At 34.5% G+C, this 26,945-nt stretch overlaps 1 protein-coding gene across 6 annotated transcripts in view; it reads left to right on the top strand.

Moving 5' to 3' along the window:
- NCKAP1 (NCK associated protein 1) overlaps window positions 1-26,945 on the top strand; it is a 111,325-nt gene that overhangs the window by 60,278 nt on the left and 24,102 nt on the right. For all 6 annotated transcript variants that reach the window (XM_043577231.1, XM_043577229.1, XM_043577233.1 and 3 more), the window contains 9 exons: window positions 136-194; window positions 8,545-8,690; window positions 10,717-10,849; window positions 14,121-14,240; window positions 14,870-15,009; window positions 15,840-15,971; window positions 18,502-18,720; window positions 18,916-19,046; window positions 19,325-19,422. In XM_043577231.1, coding sequence (XP_043433166.1) covers window positions 136-194; window positions 8,545-8,690; window positions 10,717-10,849; window positions 14,121-14,240; window positions 14,870-15,009; window positions 15,840-15,971; window positions 18,502-18,720; window positions 18,916-19,046; window positions 19,325-19,422 — 1,178 coding nt within the window. The remainder of the gene's footprint in view (window positions 1-135; window positions 195-8,544; window positions 8,691-10,716; window positions 10,850-14,120; window positions 14,241-14,869; window positions 15,010-15,839; window positions 15,972-18,501; window positions 18,721-18,915; window positions 19,047-19,324; window positions 19,423-26,945) is intronic.

The following is a 26,945-nucleotide window of genomic DNA, read 5'->3' as shown; positions in this document are numbered from 1 at the left end:
TCTCTTTAAGACCCTGCTTTTAATTCTTTTGTGTATATGGCCATAGTTGAATTATCTTGATCTTAAATTTAAAACTGTGATTGTATATTTGTTGAAACATTAATTTGCTTTGTAATCTTTTTTCTACTGTTGTAGTTGAAGATGGGGAAGTATTTGATTTCAGAGGAATGAGATTAGATTGGTTTAGGTTACAGGTAAGAATAACTTAATTTTCATTGGCTTTCTGTTTGGATATTGACTATTTTAGCTAATATGGAAACATTACTTAGAAAAAAGTTCATTGTTGTATACCTGTTGAAAAAAGTAACCATAGCCTTGTATAACTGACCATAGTCTTTACCTCAGAAGAAACAGTTTTTTTTATTAAGATGTAATTGACATAGAACATTATACTAGTTTCAGGTTTGCAACATCATTACATTAGTACTTATTGCAAAATGGTCGCCATAATGTATCTAATTAACATCCATCACTACACATAGTTAGAAATTTGTTTTCTTATGGTGAGAACTTTTTTTTAATTTAATTTTTTATTTTATAAAATTTACATCCAAATTAGTTAGCATATAGTGAAACAATGATTTTAGGAGTAGATTCCTCAGTGCCCCTTACCCATTTAGCCCATCCCTCTCCCACAACCCCTCCAGTAACCCTCAGTTTGTTCTCCATATTTGTGAGTCTCTTCTGTTTTGTCCCCCTCCCTGTTTTTATATTTTTGTTTCCCTTCCCTTATGTTCATCTGTTCTGTCTCTTAAAGTCCTCATATGAGTGAAGTCATATGGTTTTTGTCTTTCTCTGACTAATTTCACTTAGCATAACACCCTCCAGTTCCATCCACATAGTGGCAAATGGCAAGATTTCATTCTGTTTGATTGCTGAGTAATACTCCATTGTGTGTGTGTGTGTGTGTGTGTGTGTGTGTGTGTGTGTGTGTATACATACACCACATTTTCTTTATCCATTCATCCATCAATGGACATTTGGGCTCTTTCCATACTTTGGCTATTGTTGATGGTGCTGCTATAAACATGGGGTTGCATGTGTCCCTTCGAAACAGCACATCTGTATCATGTGGATAAATGCCTAGTAGTGTAATTGCTGGGTCATAGGGTAGTTCTATTTTTAGTTTTGTCAGGAACCTCCATACTGTTTTCCAGAGTGGCTGCACCAGCTTGCATTCCCTACAACAATGCAAAAGAGATCCTCTTTCTCCGTATCCTCGCCAATATCTGTTGTTGCCTGAGTTGTTAATGTTAGCCATTCTGACAGGTGTGAGGTGGTGTCTCATTGTGGTTTTGATTTGTATTTCCCTAATGATGAGTGATGTTGAGCATTTTTTCATGTGTTAGTTGGCCATCTGGATGTCTTCTTTGGAGAAACATCTATTCATGTCTTTTGCCCATTTCTTCACTGGATGATTTGTTTTTTGGGTGTTGAGTTTGATAAGTTCTTTATAGATTTTGTATACTAACCCTTTATCTGATATGTCATTTGCAAATATCTTCTCCCATTCTGTCAGTTGCCTTTTAGTTTTGCTGATTGTTTCCTTCGCTGTGCAGAAGCTTTGCATTTTGATGAGGTCCCAATAGTTCATTTCTGCTTTGGCTTCCCTTGCCTCCAGAGACGTGTTGAGTAAGAAGTTGCTGCAGCCAAGATCAAAGAGGTTTTTGCCTGCTTTCTCCTCGAGGATTTTGATGGCTTCCTGTCTTACGTTTAGGTCTTTCATCCATTTTGAGTTTATTTTTGTGTATGGTGTAAGAAAGTGGTCCAGGTTCATTCTTCTGCATGTCGCTGTCCAGTTTTCCCAGCACCACTTGCTGAAGAGACTGTCTTTATTCCATTGGATATTCTTTCCTGCTTTGTTAAAGATTAGTTGGCCATACGTTTGTGGGTCCATTTCTGGGTTCTCTGTTCTGTTCCATTGATCTGTGTGTCTGTTCTTGTGCCAGGATGAGAACTTTTAAGATCTATTTTATTAGCAACTTTTAAATATGCAATACAGTATTGCTGATACAGTCATCATCCTATACATGACATCTCCAGGACTTTTTGTTTTATAACTGGAAGTTTGTACCTTTTGGTTACTTTCACCCATATTCCCCAACTCCAGCTCCCCATCTCTGGCAGCCAGCAGTCCATTGTCTACATCTATGAGTTCAGTTTTAAGGGGTTATTTTGTTGTTGTTATTTTTTCAAATTCCATATATAAGTGAGTTCATTGGGTCTTTGCCTTTCTCTGGCTTACGTCACTTAGCACATTGCCTTTGGGGTCCGTGCATGTTGTTGCAAGTGGCAAGATTTACCCCATTTTTTTTGGCTGACTAATATTCTTGTATACACACACACACGACACACACACACGCACACATTTTTTTTTTTCACCACAATTTATCTATTTATCCATCAGTTGCCACTTAGGCTATTTCCATGTCTTGGCTGTTGCAGGTAGTGCTGCAGTGAACAAGCGTTTGTAGATATCTTTTTGAGTTAGTGTTTTCATTTCCTTCAGATAAATACCTAGAAATGGAATTAATTGGATCCTATGGTAGTTCATTATATTTCTAATTTTTTGAGGAATTTCCATACTGGTTTCCAGAGTGACCGCACCCATTTACATTCTCACCAAGAGTGCATGCAGGTTCCCGCTTTTTCCACATTTTTGCCTTGTTACCTCTTGTGTTTTTGATAATAACTTTTCTAACAGGTGTGAGGTGATATCTCATTGTGGTTTTTATTTGCATTTCCCTGATGAGTAATGAGGTTTGAGCACCTCTTCATGTGCTTGTTAACTATCTGGATTTCTTCTTTGGAAAAGAATAACAAGCAGCCAGCTCACAGGCCATAGTTTACCATCCCCTGATGTAGTGCCAAAAGCTGTATTTCTGAAATGCAGAAATAAATGGTATTAGGCTTTAAAACTTTTCATTTAATATATAACTCACTTAAACAGTTTTTAAGGGCTTTAAAATTCAAGCTTAAAATCTTTGTATATACTGTAAATTTAATGATGGCATTTAATTGCCCCTTAAATACTTCCAGTAATTATGTGGAAACTGTGGCTCAGTTTTTTTAATAACTGCATATCTTAAAAATACGTATATTTTAAAGTAATACTAATGTGTTCTCATTATAAAATGTCAGAAAACCCGGAGGTAAAGTAGTAGAAAATGAAAGTTTGTACTTTTCCTAGTGTTATGCCCTAGAAATACTAACTTTTAATAAATGGTTTATATCTTTTTAGGTGTTCAAACAGTAAATGGGATTATACTATATATACATACGGTTCAGCACCACAGATTAATTTTTCATTTAATTAAAAAATGAAAATATAAGCAATATATGTTTGTGGAAGAAATTTTTAGATCAACTCAGTCTGGCGAAGGACTCCAAGAGCATAATTTTCTGGCAGTCTTCTTCATTTCCTGTGGTACTTTTGCTCTTAGGTTCTTTCCTTTCAACCTCAAAATACATAGGCACTTTTTTTGCTCTTGTTCTTTGTTCTATGATTACATATTTTTAGAGATGATTTTATAAATGAGACCACAGGTATTAAGTAACTTGCCTGAGATTGCAGAGTTAGGTAATGGTAGATCCGGAAAGAAGACTTGAAATAGCACCACCGCAAATATTAAATGTGCATATATAATACGTTGTTTTCTTCCTATTAAAAATGAAGTTTAGAGATTAACATTTCTTTGTTTTAACTAAAGTTGTGAAAAGTACAGAAGTAGAGCATATGAGGTAAAAATAGAAGTGAAAATTGCTCTGCTAAAGGATATACACATTTAAAATTTTGAAAGTCACTCATTGTCAAAAAATTGAACTATTTAGTATTAAGTCTCTTGCTGTCAGTTTGTGAGAGTATCTAAACCAACATTTGGGTTCAGAAAATCTTAAGAGATTTAGGTACATTTCAAATTTACTCGTTATTAAATACTTTCAGGATTATTAAGCTTGCTCATCTGAAGGATTCACTTGAGAATTTAGCTTGGTTTGGTCATATGGCAGAGTATAAAGCATTTGTTGTAAGCATTAAGAACGTAGAATTGATACATCCCTGTGTGATTTTTTTTTTTTTTAATCTTTATGAGATAATTATAAGAATATCACCTGCTGGGGCACCTGGGTGACTCAGTTGGTTAAGCGTTCAACTTCGGCTCAGGTCATGATCTCACGGTTTGTGGGTTCAAGCCTGTGTCAGGCTCTGTGCTGACAGCTCAGAACATGGAGCCTGCTTCGGATTCTGTATCTCCCTCTCTCTCTGCCCCTCTCATGCTTATGCTCTCTGTCTCTCAATAATAAATAAACGTTAAGGAAAATTAAAAAAAGAAAAAAAAAGAATACCACCTGCTATTTGATTCTTTCACGCGTTGTAGTCTTGCTTTTATCAGTTTGCTAGGGCTGCCGTAACGGAGTCCCAAAGTTGGGTGGCTTAAACAACAGGAATTTATTGTTTTATAGTTTTGGAGGCTAGAAATCCAAAATTAAGGTGTTAGCTGGATTGACTCTGACAGCAGTGAGGGAAAATCTGTTTCATTCTTTTTCCCCAGCTTCTGGCGACTTGCTAGCAATCTTTGATGTTTCTTGGCTTGTAGATGAGTCACTCTAATGGCATTTTCTCTGTCTCTTTTCATATAATCTGTGCATATTTCTGGGTCCAAATTTTTCCTTTCTACAAGGACACCAGTCATATTGGATTATGACCCACTCTAATGACCTCATTTTTAAAAACTTGATTATCTCTGTGAAGACCCTATTTCCAAATCAGTTCACCTTCTGAGGTACTGGGGACTATGACTTCAATATATCTATTTTGTGGACACAATTCAGCCCATAGTGTTTCTCATAATCATGACTAGGACATGCAGTCATTTTCTACTGTATAACTCTTAAGTTTTAGGGACAGTAGGTAGGGGATACCATACCAAGGAAGGAAACTGGTATATACAACTTAGCCAGCGAAGTCTTCTCCATGGAAAGAGGGCAAAAGTGCAAGTTGGGAGGCAGTGGCCAGAATCCAGAAGTTTTGCGTAGACGATGAAGAACAGGTTAACAGCAAAGGTTCCACTCCTTCATACTCGACCATATGATACAGGAGATAAAATATTGAGCAGTATTATATAATCTGTAGAGGAGTACAGATCCTCTTTTGATGATGTTATTAATCTGGCTGTGGAGACAGGCATAACAGATACGGAAAAATTAAATAGCAGTTGAAAATCTAAAAGATTAACTTAAAAGAAGCCGCCGATAGGGTATGATTATTATTAAGTACAGTTTTCTTAAAAGGGAGAAAGCTTTTTCCAAGTGGGAATTGGTAGTAATGACTTTATAGAGAAAGCATCATTTTGTCCAGACATTGAAAGATGGGTAGAAATTGAATAGGACAATAGTTTACACAGGAAAAGGGCAACCAGTGAGGAAAGGGCAAGTAAAGAGACTTCTTAGTGTTAAGTATTACTACAAGAAGGAACAGATCTTCACAAGAGATCTGAATGATCTGACTGATCAATGATCAGGTAGAAGGATAAGGGTTAACTATAAGCATAGGACCAGAGAGAGGTGTAGCATTCTGTAGATATCAGTAATTCTTTTTTTTTTTTTTAATGTTTATTTTTGAGAGACAAAGCATGAGTAGGGGCAGGGCAGAGAGAGGGAGACACAGAATCTGAAGCAGGTGCGGGGGCTCGAACTCACGGGCTGCGAGATCATGACCTGAGCCGAAGTCAGACCTTGACCAACTGAGCTACCCAGGTGCCCCAATATCAGTAATTCTTGAGTAGAGCAGGGCTTGAAGGATAAGCAGTTGGGAGAATTTTATAGTTTTATGCCTTCACTGGAGTCCTATGCAATTTTGATTCTAAGGTCATTGGTCTCTTACAGGTCATTTTGATTTCTCTTTTTTTCTAATCTTTAAAGAAGAGTACTTTCTCTCTCCATGTATTCTTTGTCATTTTTTTCCTGTTTCCTAAGGCATCTTGTTCCCCTGTGTATTCAGTAGTCTCTTAAAGCATCTTCAGTTATTTTCTCATTTGTCTTCTTCCCTCTGTCTTCAAATTTACTTGGGTTGTTCATATCTTATTTAAGCCTTTTTTTTTTTTAAATAACCTTCTCCTTTCGTTGTTGGCAAGTATTTCATTTTTTTTAATATATGAAATTTATTGTCAAATTGGTTTCCATACAACACCCAGTGCTCATCCCAAAAGATGCCCTCTTCAATACCCATCACCGACCCTCCCCCCCCCCCCCCCCCCAATCAACCCTCAGTTTGTTCTCAGTCCTTAAGAGTCTCTTATGCTTTGGCTCTCTCCCACTCTAACCTCTTTTTTTTTCTTTTTTCCTTCCCCTCCCCCATGGGTTTCTGTTAAGTTTCTCAGGATCCACATAAGAGTGAAACCATATGGTATCTGTCTTTCTCTGTATGGCGTATTTCACTTAGCATCACACTCTCCAGTTCCATCCACGTTGCTACAAAAGGCCATATTTCATTCTTTCTCATCGCCACGTAGTATTCCATTGTGTATATAAACCACAATTTCTGTATCCATTCATCAGTTGATGGACATTTAGGCTCTTTCCACAATTTGGCTATTGTTGAGAGTGCTGCTATAAACATTGGGGTACAAGTGCCCCTATGCATCAGTACTCCTGTATCCCTTGTTGGCAAGTATTTCAAATGAGTCTTTTTTTTAAATTTTTTTTTTCAAATGTCTTTTAAATTATCATTTTGTCACCATCCATTTCCTCTGAAGTTATTTTCACAGTGATGCTTTAGTTCAGAATTTTTAAATGAGTGTCAATTAATGGAAGTCTTTAGTGACCTCATGGCCACAACAGTGGTTCCTCTTTTTACTCTAAAGCTGATTAAAGGTAATTAAACTTCATTTAAACTTAGTTTATAATAAATATCTGAGTATACTTTGCCATCAGAATATTGCTCTTATTATTCTTTATCCATTCAAAAATGACAGAATATAAAACTGCTTTCTTAGTGAACGGTAACCATCCTTGATGGACCCCTTGCCATTGTAGGGGCTGAGATTTGATTTTTATCTGATTTACAAGGAAAGTAATTATTTAGTCTCTTAATGTTTCATGGAAACTGGCAGAAGACATGGGTCCCCTGGGTCAGAGACAAAGGACTTAGCTATTCATTGCACAGGAAGCACCATGAGCATCAACAAATATATATCATTTTTCTCACTTGCTTTCATGACCCACGCTGGGGGGACCAGACGAACACAGATGAGTACTATGTATACAGTATGTTTGTGTTACAGTTAAGGAACACTGAGTTTGATGAACCCTCCATTTTATTAACAGTAAGCATACTTACTCTTTGGTTCAGAGGGAGATATTACCATTCCTCAAATTTGGCAGCTGCAGATACAGTCTTGAGAAATGGCCTGAGAATGAGTGCTCTGGGTCTTTCATTCTTGGCATATGCAACATGTGTAGGTACATATGAGATCCTTGAAGGAGTATCTCCCCAAAGCAAGCACCCTGGCCATCATTCATAATTTTTCTGTTGCCCACATCTAGTCATTTCCCAGACTTAACTCTTTTAAATTGCCACCATTGTGGATCAGAGCATCATAATCCTGTCTGGATTATTGTACCACTGCCTCCTGATAGATCTCTGCCTCCTCTCCTGGTCCTTTTCTGTCCACCTGTCCCCCAGTTCTTCTCTCGACTCCCCCACTACATAGAGCAATCTTTCTGAAATAGTAATTGACCACCACACAGAACCTTTGGTTCACCAAAAGGTTTAAATTCTTTAACATGGTATACAGGGGTCTGCAAGATATGATTGACTCTCTTCTGACACCATTTTCTTTTTCCTCTTTTCATTTTAACTGTAGCCATAGTGAACAGTGTTTATTCTGTAGATACCCCTTCTATTCTTGTCCTATGCCTTTCTGGAATGCCCACTATCCACTGACAGGATTTTGTTCTTTGATTTGGTACCTTTATAGTCGAGTTTCTTTCCCTATAAACCTATACTGATGGATTTGGTTAAGTTATATCACCTTATTAGCCAACCTACACTAATTTTTACTATCTTCAGTTTTTTTCTAGAATCCATCAATTAGTACAATGTGTTATCTGGTTTTTAATGATTCAGTATAGTCTAAAACCTCAATGAATCAACATGTACCATACTTATTTTCATCTGAATGTTTCCCATGTATGCTTTCTTTCAAGCTGGACTGAAAATACCTTTTGGTAGGGTTAACTTGACAATTCACTGTTTTATACTTTTGATATTATAATGGTAGTTCCTTTGGGGTTCAAGATGAATGACGCATATATTAGGTTTTGTTTTATTGGCAGTAGTATTTGAGTTTATCTGAAGAAATTTTTAATAGGGATTTCAAGTGTGAGTCACTGTTGACAATTTTAAAAAGGTGATGTTATTAATATAGTGTCAAAATAAACATTAAAAAATTTTTCAATAGTGTTTTTATCCCCCCTGTAGAATGTCAAGGTTAAAATCATTGGTCCATGCTTAAACGACTTTTTTTTTTTGCTGTATTTTCACAGGCATATACTAGTGTTTCCAAGGCTTCACTTAGCCTTGCAGATCACAGAGAACTTGGAAAGATGATGAATACGATAATTTTTCATACAAAAATGGTAGATTCCTTGGTGGAAATGTTGGTGGAAACATCAGATCTCTCCATATTTTGGTATGTGGTAATTTTTTTTCAAATCAGAATTTGAAATTTTTAGTATCCAAATATATCTTTGTTGATTGTTTTTATATTAGTGTAGTCCTTGAGACTATTCAGTAATAAACTCTTAAGAATAAAGGGAATGGGGTGCCTGGCTGGCTCAGTTGGAGCATGCGAATCTTGATCTTGAGGTTGTGTATTTGAGCCCCACGTTAGGTGTAGAGATAACTTAAAAATAAAATCTTTAAAAAAAGAGATTATAAAGGGAATAGTTGACAACTTGTTAACAAAAGGAAGTTTACAAAGTAGAGATTTTATGTCTTTTTTTTTTTTATTCTCTATTAGAGGAACTCTTACTGTTGTAAATTTATTTTTATATATTTTTTGAGGTTGTAAGAAACTGTCATGTCAGATTGCCTTAAGGCCCTCTTTAGATTAAGATTAAGAAAAAAAACCTTGTGAATCAAGGTCAAATAGAGCAAATGTTGGGAAGTAAATAGCAAGTAATTTTGCTCTGCTGTATTAAATTAGATATTAATATAATGATGATGTAGTGACTAAGGAAAAAAAAACTTGTGAATCAAGGTCAAATAGAGCAAATGTTGGGAAGTAAATAGCAAGTAATTTCGCTCTGCTGTATTAAATTAGATATTAATATAATGATGATGTAGTGACTACTACTCCCTCCATTGTTCTCTGTTCTCCTTTGCTCCTATCGTAGCCTCTTTAGTTAAATTTAGCAGTTTACATTTTTTTTCCCCTTTCTCCCCACATAAATGTGATTCTTGAAGTAAGGTCATGTTTTTATTTTCTTAATGTCTAACATAGTAAGTACTTAATAAATGCTTGAATGAATAAGGGGACTTCATTATGATCAAACTAATAAACAGTGGGATCAGGATTTAAACTCAAGTATTCTGGCACCAAAGGTGTACAGTATCAACTCTATATCTGCTTCTTGGCCTTTTTTCCTGTAGGGAGGCTGATTGGAATAACCCAGTATTATGTCCCTTTATTTCTACAATGCTGAGATAATCTCAGTGGATAGTGATAGCCATTTCTATGTATTGAAAAGCTGTCATTATGAATAGTTTCTCATTGGTTTTATTTTGGAAGAAAACTCAGTCCACACTGATTTTGGCAGTTTGTTAGGATAGCTTTAATTAGCAGTATTGCAGAAGAAATAGAAATCACCAGACGGAAGGCATGAGAGATCTCTTAAAGGAACTCTAGAAACACAGTATATCACTGAAACACAATATATCATATGTTAGATATGCAAAAATTTTAAGATTATTTGGAACCCTGTACTATTGTTGGGCTTGAAAAGAAAATGGAGCATTTTATGTTTACATATATTTGAACTACAGAAAAGTTCCTATCGTAAAAGAAGCTACTGCAATTAAAAAGTCCTTTTCCCTTTTCTTGGAAGTAAAAGTACTTTGAGTAGTATTTACAATTTGTGATTTGTAGTCATATTTAATTAATTGTTATGCATCTTTTCTTATCACATTCTTATTTTGTCTGTTATATCCAAAATAAAGACATGTTCACTACTTCTGGTTGTCTTACTATTCCAAGATGTACTATATTTTACGGACTCATATTCTTTTATGTTTAATATCTCCTAAATCTGGAAGTAATTTAAAATTGATGGGTGTGTCATTGTTTAATTGACAGTGTTTTTCTTTCCTAGTCGTACATAAAATAATGGTGTTTCTTGCAATTGATAATGACTTAGCTTGGATAAAAATTTGGCAAGGTGAGAATTGAATGTCGTATTCATATGTCATAGATATGGTTTATTTTCTGTTTGAGTTTATTTTAAAATTTGTTGATATTCTACAAATAACATTTTTATTACTCTGTAATGATTGTTGGTGTATGAAAGATACTCTTTGGAAAAATAACTACTCCTCTTATGGTAATAAAGGTTACCAGTTGATAACTTTCACTTACTTGAATCCAGTTAAATAAAGTACTATATCATTAAAGTTTTTAACTACAAAAATTGTGATCTAATTTTTGTTTCCTTGTATAGTTTTTATAGTCGTGCTTTTGAGAAGATGTTTCAACAGTGTTTGGAGTTACCCTCTCAGTCAAGATACTCAATTGCGTTTCCACTGCTTTGCACTCATTTTATGAGTTGCACACATGAACTATGTCCAGAAGAGGTAATTTCAGAGTAGTACTGTGATTTGTATGGCATGCAGAGTAAACTAGAACAAATATGTAGCTGGCTGGGTTTCACAAAGTCACAATTACCTAATCTAGCTTCCTACCTACTTTATCTTTGCAAAATCAGAAGAATGTTTGAATAGATTAAAAAAGCTGTTAATGTTTGTTTGCATAGATGGATAAATACACATACATATTTCTAAGAACATGTTATAAAGTCACTTGGAATTACATTTATTAAATGGTGGGTCAGGTATTAATATTTATTGTAAAGTTATATATAGCTATCGATTTTATATGCCTACTTTTCCTGTCAAATTGTTATTGAAAAGACTTGAAAATTGAATGTACACATTACTGACTAAACATAAACATGTCAAAGAAGAATTTCACTGACTTGTTAATATGATAGATGTAGTACACGAAATTAATATTTGCTAGTATTTGTAAGACATTCACGCAGGCACACATAGTTATTGAATAATTGAACTACTCCATAGTTTATTAACAACAAGTATCTATCAAAAATGTATTCAGTATTTCTTCTAATCTTTAGAGAAGAAATGTCACTTTGTAAATGTGGTAAGAATATATATTAAACTTAAATGGTCCATTTCTTTATAGTTTAACTTAGTGTTGAGTCCCTTTACTTAGAACTACAAAACTTGGAGAAGAGAAACCGACAAATTGCAGTAGCGTTATTAATGTCTCTAAGCATTAGGTTGCAGATTGTATTCCAGCAATGCATTGGAAACTGACTCTGAGAAAGGTTAGCCTGAGGGAAATTCAGTAGGGACACCTTTTAGGATTATTACCTGCAGGGATACCAACACCACCAAATTTAATAGTTTTATAGAGTTTTTAGATTTAATAGATATTTTCTTCAAGCTTTATACCTAAAACACATTATTAATTTTCCTCACCATCATCCCTCCCATTAAATTACCCATGAAGTCCTCTTAGTTTTATTTGTCTGGTATAAAACAAGAATTTGAATCCGTCTTCTACTTTCCATTGCTTTTGTCACTGTTGTAGCTCAAAGTTGCAATATTCTTCATATATACTCCTAAATAGTTTTCCTGTCTTCAGTATTTCTGCCTTTAAGATCACCTGATACAATGCCACCAGAGTACTTCTTTCCTTCTTGAAAAATCCTCATTGGTTCTCCATTGCATGTAGAGAAAGTAAAAATTTCTCAGCCAGGCATTTAGATTTAACTTCAACAATTTGGACTCTATACCCATTCTTTTTTTTTTTTCTTTTGCCTTTTAAAAAATTGTGATAAAAATATTTTTTTAATAAACATTTAACTTTATAATATAAGCATGTACCATTTAAATTATTTTCAAATGTGCAACTCATTGGCATTAATTACTTTCACTGTGTTGTGCAACCGTCACCACTACCTATTTGCAAAACTTTTATCACTCCAAGCAGAAACTTGGTGTCATTAAGTAGTAATTTCTCATCCCTCAACCCTTGGTATCCTCTAGTCTACTTTCTGTCTCTAAGAATTTACATATTCTAGGTAGTTTATAAAGGTGGAACCATGTAGTATGTCTTTTTGTGTTGGGCTAATTTCACTTAGCATATTGCTGATGCCTCCCAAATTTTTATCTCCAGCCCAGACCTTTGCCTTTAGTTCTAGATTTTCTGTATATTCTGCTGCAGTTTAGGTATTTGTGACCATCTGAAATGTAACATGTCCAGAATAGAACTATTGATTCTCCACATGTTACCCCATTGCCATCGTTCAAAGCCTTTTCTGCCTTTGGCTCTACCTTTATATATATCCAGACGCCTACTTCTTCTCGTCTTTGTCAAAGCCATATCTTTTTTCCTGGATTATTGTTACAGTGTTCTTATGTGGTTTCTCTGCTTCTGACATTGTTCTCCTAAAATCTGTCTCAGCACTGTAGCAATAGGGTGAGAGCAGATCATGGAGAGACTATGACATGTTAAGAGACTTTAGTTGTTTTGTTTTCCATCCAGTCTCAGCATTTCTGAGCCACTTGAAGAGAGTAGTGATACCAGATTTGTATTTTAAATTAAGGCTAGTGAATTTGAAACAGTGCTAATTTAATGTTCTTTTTTCAGGAGTAAATGATAGCAAGGGGTATGTTTCATCTTTCAAAAGTCAGATTTTGGTTAAATGAAATCCTAAATGTTTATAATTTGAAATCTTTCCTTAAGTAAAGTGAACTAACATTTAATTTTATCTGGCCTGGAGATGCAAACCGTTCAGTTTGGCTTCCTGTTAAAGTTTTAAAGGGCATTTAGAATAAAATACATTAAGGTATCATGAGAGAGCTAGGAACAGTTACATTATGTGTTTAAGTATTTTTATATTCTTGTATATTACATTATTTTAGCATAGAAGTATATGTAAATTATACATTCGTTATGTAATTATGGAAGATCTGTAAGGTAAACTTCCAAAAATTTATCTCTTTGTAAAGTGCTACAAACGTGTAGTGCAAAATTTTATAGCATTATATACTCAACATTCTAGTTACCGTTGACAAGAAAACTCTATTAAATTATTGCGACATCCACCAAAACTAAAAAGATACAGAATCCTGTAGAGAGAGATGGATGGATTTGAGTGAGTGTATGTTTACATATACATATCTAATCTCCTAAAAAGTAAATACAATGTTCTTTTTTTCCCCTGTTGTGTTTAGAAAATGCACAGTTTTTTTTTTTTTCTCTTCTGGGTTGATGGGTTTGATTTTAGAGAGTTGAATGCCTTGTGAATTTCTGTTTTACTGACTTGATTTCTAACAATTTTAATTAAATACTTAAGCTTTTTTTTTCTGTTGGTACACTACAAAGTTATTCATTGTGTTGAGATATGTATATATATATGTGTGTGTGTATATATATATCATTTAAGATTAGAAAATATTACTCTAAATCTCTTTCACATCCTTTCTTTGATAGTTTAATATTTAAGAACTGGATGCATAGGACCGTGTGAAACTTGGAAATTACATTAAATTTTTTGTGTTAAGGAAAATATTGGTCCTCTAAGATCCCTCCAATCATTGTCATTGTATAATCACCAAATACTTTATGTCAACTGTGTAAATACAGTATGGTAGGTTAGTTGTTCCCCCCCCCCCACACCCCCCCCCAGTCTGTAACATTCCCTACTCCCACTCCTTACTATACAGACTTTATTTTCCATGTTTATTTAAAAAGTATTTTAATTCAAACCACTTTCTTATAACTTTTATTATTGTTGTTATGATTCTGCTTTGACAGCGACATCATATTGGAGATCGCAGTCTTTCCTTATGTAATATGTTCTTGGATGAAATGGCCAAACAAGCTCGAAATCTCATCACTGATATTTGCACAGAACAGTGTACTCTCAGTGACCAGGTAAAAATTCACATGTTTCCGTAAGGACAGGATGTTTGTGTATGAAGGCAAGAAAAGAAGCTGTTAGTCAGTTTTGTGTGTGTGTGTGTGTGTGTGTGTGTTAAACTCAGTAAATCTCATTACCTCTTCTTGTAAAACTCCATTTTTAGGTTTTTAAAAATTAGCCCATCTTTAGGATTACTTACTGTTTAAAATCCAACTTTTAGCTTTGTATTCAAGTCCCTTCCTGCTAGCTCAGACTGTCTACTTCACCCTGCACTTGATGCTTTACCAGCTAGTAGTTCTCATTAAATTCTGAACACATCATGTCTTCGCACAGTTTATTCTTCATAGACCTTTTTCCTTCTAGTAATACATTCTCATTCTTTACTTGCCTACTTTGTTTTTACTTATCCTTTAAACTGTAGCCTTTATAGAACCTCTGTGAAGTTTTCTTCACACAAGATTCATCTATTTTTGTTTTCTACCAAGTTGTGCGAGCTCCTTTAGCTAGCTAGGTAATCTACATCTCACTTACACCTCTGTTCTTAGTGCTACATAGTCTGGATTCAGCTAAGGTTTGCTTAAATAGTTCATATGTTTTCAAAATAATTGTTGTCATGTAAATTTTCATTTCTTTTTAAATTTAGTTGCTACCCAAGCATTGTGCCAAAACCATTAGTCAAGCAGTGAATAAAAAGTCAAAAAAACAGACTGGTAAGAAAGGGGAACCTGAAAGGGAAAAACCAGGAGTTGAGAGTATGAGGAAAAACAGACTGGTAGTGACCAAGTAAGCCATCCATTTTTATTATATCTTTTTGTTATGAGTAGGAGAATTTTTTCATTTTTTAGTATGGCATTAGTACTGAAGGAATGCTAGTAATTGTAAATTCTTCATTTTTCAGCCATTAGTTGTTGTTATTTTACCTTTGTGAACTTGAGTAGGTAGTGCTAATTTCCAAAATGCAGATTTTAGATTTTTAAAGAAAATTCATGTAATAGGTAATATTTGTCTTTATATAGTGAATACTGAAGGCGAAGAATCTGTCTAGAAATCTGTCTAGTAATTTTACATTTATTTAAAATCAGATAATCTGAGACTTTATTTTGGCATGTTGTCATATTAGAACATATATCATTTTTAAAGTGGGTATATCAGACTAGATATTATTACGGGCCATGTGTTTGTTTAGAGGGTAGGCATTGGTGGGCAATAATGGATCAACATTTGTTTAAAGTAGATTTCCTACTACTTTGCTTTTTTATGTTGAACAAGCTATTTGCCATTTTGTAGACTATTTTCTTCCTCCAATACCGAAAATATAGCAAGATTTGGAAATGATTGTCTTTATGAGCATGTAATAAACTTTCTTGTCTATAAAATCAGTAAAGTCATTATTATCTGAATGTAGAAAGAGATGAATGATGCTATCTTTAGAAAATTGCTCTCATATGTTAGTAATATTTTTAAAGATTTTGAACTTGTCAGTTTAGGGAAGAAAAATATTGAATTCTGCAATTGTAATTCTCAAATAAGGTCTGATATATTTATAAATTAATTTTGTATTGCTGTGATGAAATGTTTAACATTTTATTTACTGTCTATTAATATTTTTTCAGCCTTGATAAATTGCACACTGCACTTTCTGAGTTGTGTTTCTCTATAAATTATGTACCAAACATGGTAGTTTGGGAACATACCTTTACCCCACGAGAATATTTGACATCTCATCTGGAAATCCGCTTTACTAAGTAAGAGAGAATATGAACTTTTTGTTGGTTCAGCTAATAGGTTTGTTATAGTCTTCATATGTATATGGTGTTTCCTTTTATGAGGAAAAGTATTAGAACTGATGTAGTGTCAAGAATAATGAATGGGGAAGTATAAAGAATAGTGAACTAGGAATTATGTTATGCAGATTCTTGTCTCATACTTGTTATTAACTAGTTGTAACATTGGACAAAGCAGTTAATCTCTGTGAGCCTTAGCTTTTGTATAAACAAAATGAGAAGACTGGAGCAAATCTGTGTATTTCAGCTGGTAGGTAGCAACCAAGTAGGGTCATGAAATCAGTGTAGAAGGTTGTTGTAGTCAACATTTAAAGAAAGAAGAGGGAGGGGAAGGAAAAGAAACAAGGAAGAATAAACAAACGAACAATAAAGAACCAGTGCACTGTATATAGTAAATATAAATATTGCTTCATGAAACTCTTCGCTATGTATATGTATATATGTACTGAGTTGTGATGCTAACTACATATCTTATAGTTGGTCCAGTCAAATGTTTGAAAATATCAGGACTAGATAAACACTTGTTTTTTCTTTTTTTTTTTTAATCTTTTTAAAGATTTCTTTTAACATTTGTTTATTTTTGAGACAGAGAAATAGAGACAGAACATGACTGGGGGAGGGGCAGAGAGAGAGGGAGACACAGAATCCGAAGCAGGCTCTAGGCTCTGAGCTGTTAGTACAGAGCCCCATGCGGAGCTTGAACTTACAAACTGCAAGATCATGACCTGAGCCGAAGTCGGACACTTAACTGACTGAGCTACCCAGGCGCCCCAACTCTTGTTTTTTCTGAATTCAAATGTATGCTGTTAGGCCAGTAGAATTCTAGACTCTTGAGGCACTCAATCTTAATTAGAGTTTTATAAGTCTTATATATGTTTCTAAAGTTACATACTTGTTAAAGAAAATATTGATTAATTTGAGAAGTTTTTCCTGAAGGCCTTAAAACACTTTATAAACCAAAATTTAGCCAAAGATTTTTTTCAAAGGTTTCTAGTCATTAACAAGTAGTATCTGCGCCATGTGCTTGACAGTGTATTAAGTTCTGTGAGTAGTAATAAAACAGTATAAAGCTGAGAGATATAGTTTGTGAGAAGACTTTAACAATTAGAGAACAAAATAGGAGAATGTATAAGTGGGCACTAAATTGTGTGTTAAGTCATCACTTGCCTAGTCAGGTGTTAAACAAAGACTGTCTTTTGCTATCCTAAATTAGTAAGGTAGGCAGCCTCACAGTGAAACCCAGAATAGTATTTAGACGAAAGGGGCATTACAGCTTCTGGTATTTGTTATTCTCTAGTCAGCGGGGTGGTAGAGTTGTGGGTGGAAGATAGAGCTCACTTTTCAGCTCCCTTGTTTTCCTTCTGTAAGTATGTTCTCCTCAGAGAAACATGTTCTTGTAACAAAACATCCACTTAGTGATCAGGATCAAGGCAAAGCTGTAAACTTGTTTACGGGGAAAGATTTTTTTGCCAAAACAAATAGCTGTGTTAGTTGGTTGGGTTTTACTGATCACTTGAGCACAATCTTAGGACTTCAGGGGTTATATACAAGGATAGCAATTATTGCCTTGAATCCTTGTTTTCTGGGATTGTTTTCTATCGATGGGGTTTGTCATTGTCTTTAAGGATTTCTCCTTACAAATAAATAAGTCTAAGATCTTTATAAATCCAATGCTCAAGGAGTTTTAAAGATGGTAAAATAGGGGTGGCCAATGTAGGAAAAGATCAGAAGGGAAAGTATTTTCAAAATCTGTGTTTCTTTTTAAGCTTTTATAGTTTATTGGGATATAAACCTAACAGAACTGTGTTTCACGTGCTGTGAACGATTAAAGAACAATAAAGTTTTTTGTTTGTTGCCTTGTTTTAACTGTCATGCATTTTGTTGAAGGGCAGCACTAAGGCAGTTGTGGGTTCAAAGCCTAGGCACACTACTTCCAAACAAAGTGACTGTATTCAGTTGACTTCAGTTCTGAGCCTTAGTTTCTTTTTATCTGTGAGGTGGTGGTGGTAGTAACTACATTGCAGGGCTTTATTTTTTTTTATTATTTTATTTTTTTTTTAATTTTTAAATGTTTTTATTTATTTTTGATACATTGCAAGGTTTTAAACATGAGGGTGATTGATATAAAGCCTAAGAAAATACTAGCACATAACTGTGCCAGATGAGTTTGAGCTATGGATTAAATAGTCCAGTGTGCTTGCTAGAGACAGTGAGTCCTATTAAAGGAATTTTTTAAGACCCTCTTTATCCTTAATTCATTGTTATTTTTGATGTCCTTAGAATTTTTAAAATCCTAATTCTACCTTATTGTAGCTTTTTGGTGTTCATTCTTTTTTAAGATGGTTTCTTGGGAAGATAATAATTTCATTACTTTGTAACAATTAGTATGTTAAAATTAATTTTATTGCATACTTAATATTAGAGATCAGTAGGTTGAATGGCCTGTGTACATAAATGGAAAAGTTCATTTCTTATTCCCTCCCTTACCCAGGTCAATTGTTGGAATGACTATGTATAATCAAGCCACACAGGAAATTGCAAAACCATCAGAGCTTCTAACAAGTGTAAGAGCATACATGACTGTACTACAGTCGATAGAAAACTATGTGCAAATTGATATTACAAGAGTGTTTAATAATGTTCTTCTTCAGCAAACACAACATTTAGACAGTCATGGAGAACCAACCATTACAAGTCTATACACAAATTGGTAAGGAGCACATTTAGAAATTTGGATTGATACAAAGTTTCTTTGTGGTGAAATGCTTAGGAAAGTTATTTTTTATCAGTAAGTGCTCATTTGTGTCATCAGTCATCTTAATGCAGGAATGTATACCATAATTTGAATAATACCATAAACTTTGAATTAATTTCTCCCGGTTATAAATTTACTTTTTCTTCCTAGGTATTTGGAAACTTTGTTAAGACAAGTCAGCAATGGTCATATAGCTTATTTCCCTGCAATGAAAGCATTTGTGAATTTACCTACAGAAAATGAATTAACATTCAATGCAGAGGAATATTCTGACATATCAGGTGAATAAAACCTATGACATGTTTAATGGAGTGAAGAAACCTTGATTCTTTTGGCTTTTCATTGTTACAACTATTTTCATTCAGTTACGTTCATTCAATGCATAATCATACATTATATCTTAGACTTACCTTTGCATTTGTGTTCCTTTTTATTCTAGAGACTAGAGATTTTTGCATTAATAATTTGCTTCTATGATGGAACATTCCAAAATGTTAATATTCATTTTCTTAAAGTATTTGCTCTATCAGAGTGTAAAATTAATTACATTTCCTTTCAGAAATGAGGTCGTTATCAGAACTACTAGGCCCATACGGTATGAAGTTCCTAAGTGAGAGCCTTATGTGGCATATCTCATCACAAGTTGCTGAACTTAAGGTAATACAGTCTTTATCAGTTTTAGCTTTGAAACATTGATTCCTGAAAAAACATTTCAAGAATATGAACAAGTCTATTTTGTTAATTACCTTAACCCAACATGAAAATTCTCATGTAAATGAAATTATAGAGCTACGATGGCCTTTCAATTGCATTGTCATTTAATACTCTCTCTTTTATGGATGAAAAAACTGAAAGCCTAGAGAGGTGAAATGACTTGCTAAAGGAGATTGAAAGTCAGATTTCTTGATGTTTGGTCAAGTCTTGATTCTATAGTACCATAATGCTTTTCTTTGAAGGACTGTTCAAAATTCCAGCCAAAGTCATTTGTTTAAATTTGTAGTTTGAATGTATTATTTCCCACAGTTTATGTTGCAAACATTATTAGGCTCACTGGGTTGTTGTTGGTTTTTTTTAAAGTAATCTCTATGCCACATGTGGGGCTGGAATTCAACAGACTCTGAGATCAAGATTTGCATGCTCTGCCAACTGAGCCAGACAGGTGCCCCTGGGCTCATTGTTTTTTTATTACTAAGTAATCTTTTAAATTATCTTACACCCTTTAAGGTAGATAAAAAATTTCTTTAGAATGCTTAACATTTTGTTAAGATGTAAAAGGGCTGAAGCAACAGCCTTTTAAATGACTTTTTTAAAGTCTTTTAGAAATATCCCAGCTCTAAGGTGATTTATATTGAATGAGGCTGTATATAATAACTATCTAGTTTTTGAAAGAATTTGAATTTGAACCACCAAAACTTTATAACTTAACAGAATACAAGAGGCATATTTTAAATTGTGCCCTTTGTGAAATTTTTTGGTGATTACTTGCGCCTTGCATTTTTAATTTAAGAATATGGTAGGTAGCATTGATAAGTAGCTTGCATTTACATAGAGCACTGAAGTCTAAATGTGGTAATCCAATTTACTGAAAACTTAGCAGTTATATAGGATAAGCCAATTCCTGCAAGGTAAAAAATATTTTGCTGAATGAATAAAATATGTAAGAGTCTGTGACTAAAAGGAGACGTGCTATTACCCGGTGGTTAAGAACTCAAGCTTTTAAGACCTGAATTTCAGTCCTCTCACTTATGAGCTTTGACTTTGGGCAAAGTTTAAACTCACTAAGCTTTTACTTTGAAAGAATTATATGATACATATCAAATACTTAGGTACTGAGCATAGTTCTTCATCCACAATAAGCACTGAGTAATTATTACTTGGTATTTTTCATGTTCATTATCCTGTAAGAACATTCTGCAATTCTTTTATAAAAGTCAACTTTTATATGTGGGTTTTAAATACACACACTGTATACTTTATATAGTTTTAAATGCTAAACCTTGCAATGACAGTTTTAGTTCTTCACAAGTAATATCGTTCTTGTTTATTAGATTTGTTCCCCTGTAAATACATGATCTCTTTTCTATTCTGTTATTTTTTAGGTAACAGATTTCTCATCTTCAGTTCACTTGCTTGTATTCTTTTCAGTATGAGATAATAGAAGAATTATGGCAAGATATTCTTTTCCTTGAATTCAAGAAAATTTCACTTTTGCCAGCTATTTTTTATTTCAGACTAAATAATAGGTACTTCTAGAATTACTAAGTATTTTGGGTGCTTCTTTGCTATTTAATGTGATGGATAGAATATTGTCATGTAGTGGTACAGATTGGCTTATTCAGGTCTCTGCATCTGTATTTATGAGAGTTCAAGGGGATTTGATGTCCTTAACAGTACTGGAAGGCCCCTATAGGATCTGGCCTTTTGCTTTTCTTACCTCCTTAACTCTTCCAGCCTGGTTGGACTGCTTGTTGTTACCTCAAAATACTTTTCACTGAAGTATTGTCTTCTCATAATATTTGTGTGTTTTTCAAATGTTGCCTTATCAGAATATCCTTTCTTGACCACACTTTTAAAAACAGCAAGCATCACTTTTTATTCTTTTTATTCACCTTTTTGTGTATCTTATTGTGACCTTTCATGTCATGTATTTATGTCACTGTCGCAAGAATAAAAACTTAGTTATAAACCCTCTTAAAACTTTGCTAAATCAGTGTCCACACATAGAAGGTACTTGCTAAGTATCTGTTGGATGCAAAAATAAAAACAGGTAGATTTTTTGACCCTTTGCTTTGTTCCAGGACTTTTCTAAGCTCCTTACATAAAACTGGTGGTATTACCCCTATTTTACAAATTAAAAAAGTAAGATCAAGAACTACTAAGTACCTTCTCTGGGCTCACATGCTTGAAAATGGTGAAACTAAACTTTGAACTTTGAACCTACATAGTCAGTCTAGCCCTAGACCTTATACTAGTCCTGTGCTATGCTGTTTTTAGAAATGAAAGAGATCTAAGCAGTCCTCTAACCCACACTTATCTAATGCAGGAAGGTACACTACATTTCTCTAGGAGGATGATCTGGTGTTTTTGAAAATGAGGCAGTCTCTTCAGTTACTGCACATCTCTAGTTATGTTGAGTAAATCTGAGTAGTGATTTTTTTGATGTGTCTTCATTCTTTTTTTTTTTTTATGCTTATTTATTTTTGAGAGAGGAAAAGAGCAGGGGAGGGGCAGAGAGGGAGGGAGGGAAAGAGAGAGAGAGAGAGAGAGAGAGAGAGAGAGAGAATGAATATGAATCCCAAGCAGGTTCTATGCTGCCAGCACAGAGCCTGACATGGGGCTCAAACCCATGAACCATAAGATCATGACCTGAGCCAAAATCAAGAGTGGGACAGCCCACCAACTGAGCCACTCAGGCACCCCTGATTGGTCTTCATTCTAATGTCAAGAGGCAGAGATTGCGTTTAACAAGATCACCCTTCACATATTTAAAAACTTTAGTAGTGTATTGCCTTTCTCTTCTCCATGTGAAATATATTCATGTTTAATCTCTCTTTTCTTTTATACAAATTCTATCTTGTTTGTGTCATTCTTAGAAAATAGTGCCTTGAACTGAGAATAAACTTCAGCTAGAGATCTGATCAGTAAAGGTACACTTATCCATTGTGGACACTACACTTACTAGTACAATTTAAGATTGCTTTGACACATTTGGTACCTATAACATAATATTTTCATGTTAACTTACAATCATAAATTTTCTTTTTTCACATGTTGACCTTGAACCACGGCTCTCCACATCCTTGATTTTGTATTTTTTTCTTTAGACTTAAGTGTTGCTTTATTGTTTGTCTTTTAAAAATTTATCTTGTTAGATACTATTATTTCTATATCTTTTTTTAAAATGTTTATTTATTTTGAGAGAGAGAACATGTGTGCAAGCAGGGGAGGAGCAGAAAGATAGAGGGAGAGCCTCTGTGTACTGTCAGCACAGAGCCCCTATGAGGGGATTGATCTCACGAACCATAATATTATGACCTGAGCCAAGACCAAGAGTCAGAGGCTTATCCGACTCAGCCACCCAGGTGCCCCCAGATCTTTTTTGAGTGCAGATTTTGTCATAATCTTTTACTAATACTTTATTTATGAACATAACTCTCTTAGCTCTGTCCTTAGGTATTAATATTGTCAACTACATCCTGTATTCTTAAAAAAGAAATGAGAGGAGCTTATGTTTTAACATTTCTGTTGTATTCTCGTGACTATTTCTTTTCTTGAATATTATTCAAATTTAAAGTTTTGATGAGAGTGTAAATAGTGTTGATTTTTTTTTAATGCTGTTGAATTTTCTGACTCAAGAGTGTTGTTTCTTGGCTGACTTCTCATTTAAATATTTGACAATATTCAGCTTAAGTCACAAACCTAGACAAAAGAAACTTTTTGTGTAAGAACTAAGGTTGATAATAATTGAGAAGCATGAGTGTGAATTAGCTTGGGTTTCTCATTAAATACTATATGCTCCAAAACAAAGATGGTTTAGGATACTAACCATTGTATTTCTAAAACTTTTGATTTTAACATTTTATTTTTGTGATTTTAAGTTTTTATTTAAATTCCAGTTAACATACAGTGTAATACTAGTTCAGGTATACAATTTAGTGATTCAACACTTAACATACAACACCCTGTGCTCATCACAAGTGCACTCATTAATGCCCATTACCCATTTAACCCTATCCTCCCACCCACCTCCCCTCTGATAACCATCAGTTTGTTCTCTATAGTTAAGAGTCTGTTTCTTTCTTTGTCTCTCTCTTTTTTTCCCCATCCCCATTTGTTTTGTGTCTTAAATTCTACGTATAAGTGAAATCATACGGTATTTGTCTTTCTCTCACTGACATATTTCACTTAACATAATACTCTCTAGTTCCATCCATATTGTTGCATATGGCAAGATTTCATTCTTTTTTATGGTTGACTAATATTCCGTGTGTGTGAGTGTGTGTGTGTGTGTGTGTGTGTGTGTGTGTGTGTATCCATTCATCATTCGATGGATATTTGGGCTGTTTCCATAATTTGACTATTGTAGAAAATGCTGCTGTAAGCTTTGGGGTGCATGTATCCCTTTAAATTAGTATTTTTGTATTCTTTGGGTAAATGCTTAGTAGTGTGATTGCTGGATTGTAGGTATTTCTATTTTTAGGTAACTTCTATTTTTGAGGAACCTCCATAGTGTTTTACACAGTGGCTGCACTAGTGTACCTTCCCACAAACAGTGCAAGAGGGTTCCTTTTTCTTCACATCCTCACCAACACCTGTTGTTTCTTGTGTTTTTGATTTTAGCCATTCGGACAGGTATACAGTGATATCTGATTGTAGTTTTGGTTTGCATTTCCCTGATGATAAGTGATGATGAGCATCTTTTCATGTGTCTGTTGCCCATCTGTATGTGTTCTTTGGAAAAATGTCTGTTCTTCACATTTTTAATTGGATTATTTGTTTTTTGGGTGTTGAGTTTTGTAAGTTCTATATATTTTAGATACTAACTCTTTATAGGATGTGTCATTTGCAGATATCTTCTCTCATTCAGTAGGTTGCCGTTTAATTTTGTTGATTGTTTCTTTTGTGGTGCGGAAGCTTTTTCTTTTGATGTAGTCCCAGTAATTTATGTTTGCTTTTGTTTCCCTTGCCTCAGGAGGCATATCTAGAAAAATTGCTACAGCCGATGACAAGGAGGTTATTGTCTGTGTTCTTCTGTAGGATTTTAATGGTTTCATGTCTAATATTTATGTCTTTAATGCATTTTTTTTAACGTTTATTTTTGAAGGAGAGAGAGAGAGAGAGAGCGTGAGCGGGGGAGGGGCAGAGAGTGAGGGAGACACAGAATCCGAAGCAGGCTCTGGGCTCCAGGCTCTGAGCCATCAGCACAGAGCCTGATGTGGGGCTTGAACCCACAAACTGTGAGATCATGACCTGGGCCGAAGTCGGACGCTCAACCAACTGAGCCACCCAGGCGCCCCTGTAATCTATTTTGAATTTAGGGTATGGTGTAAGAAATTAGTCCAGTTTCTTTTGTGTGTTGCTATCCAATTTTCCCAACACCATTTGTTGAAGAGACTGTCTTTTTCCCATTGGATATTCTTTCCTACTTTTTTAAGATTAATCGGCCATATAGTTGTGGGTTCATTTCTGGGTTTTCTATTCTTTTTCTTTGATCTTTGTGTCTATTTTTGTGCCAATACCATACTGTTTTGGCCACAGCTCTATGATATAACTTGAAGTCTGGAATTGTGATGCCTTAGCTTTGCTTTTCTTTTTCAAGGTTGCTTTGGCTATTCGGGTCTTTTGTGGTTCCATACAAATTTTAGGATTGTTTGTTCTAGCTCTGAAATGCTGGTATATTTTGATAGGGATTGTGTTAAATGTGTAGATTGCTTTGGGTAGTATAGACATTTTAACTATTTGTTCATGAGCATGGAATGTCTTTCTGTTTCTTTGTGTCTTCAGTTTCTTTCATCAGTGTTTTATAGTTTTCAGAGTACAGCTCTTTAGGTTTATTCCTAGGTATCTTACTGTTTTTGGTGCAATTGTAAATGCCATTGATTCATTAATTCCTCTTTCTGTTGCTTCATTATTGGTGTATAGAAATGCAACAGATTTCTGTACTTTGATTTTGTATCCTGTCAGTTTACTGAATTTGTGTATCAGTTCTAGCACTTTTTCTGTGCAGTCTTTTGGGTTTTCTATATAGAGTATCATATTGTCTGCAAATAGTGAAGGTGTTACTTCTTCCTTGCTCATTTGGATGCCTTTTTGTTGTCTGATTGTTATGGCTCAGACCTACAGTACTATGTTAATTAACAGTAGTGGGAGTAGACATTCTTATCTTGCACCTGACCGCAGAGGAAAAGCTCTCAGTTTTTCCCCATTGAGGATGACATTAGCTGTGGGGTTTTTGTATATGGTCTTTATTGTGTTGAAGTATATTCCCTCTATCCCTACTTTACTGAGGGTTTTTGTTATGAGTGGTGGATGTGGTACTTTGTCAGATGCTTTTTCTGCATCTATTGAAAGGATCATATAGTTCTTATCCTTTCTTTTATTAATGTGGTGTATCACATTCATTTATGAATATTGAACCACGCTTGTAACCCAGGAGTAAATCCCACGTGATCATGGTGAATGATTCTTTTAATGTATTGTTGGATTCGGTTTGCTAGTATTTTATTGAGAATTTTTATGTCCATTTTCATTAGGGATGTTAGCCTGTAGTTTTCTTTTTTAGTGGAATCTTTATCTGGTTTTGGTATCAGAGTGCTGGCTTACAGAATGCATTTGGAAGTTTTCCTTCCTTGTCTGTTTTTTGGAATAGTTTGAGAAGAATAGGTATTAACTCTTCCTTAAATGTTTGGTAGAATTTGCCTGTGAAGCCATCTGTCCCTGGACTTTATTTTGTGGGAGGTTTTTTTTGTTTGTTTGTTTGTTTGTTTGTTTGTTTGTTTGTTTTTTTTTTTTGGTGGTGCAGTTTCTTTTCAGGTTTTCTATTTTTTCCTGTTTCAGTTTTGGTAGTTTATATGTTTTTAGGCATTTATCCATTTCTTCCAGGTTGTCCAATTTGTAGGCATATAGTCTTTCCTTGATTTTAGCATTTTAGAAATCTTCTATGTGAGTTCTCTTACTTGGCCTGACTTTTTATTTATCTTCATAAAAACTTGTATATTTTATTAATGATAGGAGGTTGTATTTGTAGGAAGACTTTTTAACAATCACATGATTATGTTTTGGTATTTAGGGACTTCCTATTTTTACCTTTTTACTTCTCAAGTTTAAATCCTGATTTGATTAACTATTTTTCAAAAGACTCCTTCAGATGGTCAACCATAAATATGAAAGGTTTACATTTCTAGCATTGTGCCTTTACCATTGAAATTTCTTCAAAACAAAGCTCGTTCTGGGGCACCTGGGTGGCTCAGTCAGTTAAGCGTCCGACTTCAGTTCAGGTCATGATCTCACAGTTTGTGAGTTTGAGCCCTGCATCAGCCTCTGTGCTGACAGCTCAGAGCCTGGAGCCTGCTTTGGATTCCGTGTCTCAATTCTCTCTCTGCCCCTACCCCACTTGTGCTCTGTCTCTGTCTCTCAAAAAAAATAAATAAATAAAAACAACAACAACAACAAAGCTAGTC

The sequence above is a fragment of the Prionailurus bengalensis genome, chromosome C1, assembly GCF_016509475.1.
Source record: "Prionailurus bengalensis isolate Pbe53 chromosome C1, Fcat_Pben_1.1_paternal_pri, whole genome shotgun sequence".
In the NCBI taxonomy this organism is placed as follows: Eukaryota; Metazoa; Chordata; class Mammalia; order Carnivora; family Felidae; genus Prionailurus; species Prionailurus bengalensis.
The sequence above is the reverse complement of the archived record's forward strand: the minus strand, read 5'-3'. Positions and strand labels throughout refer to the sequence as shown.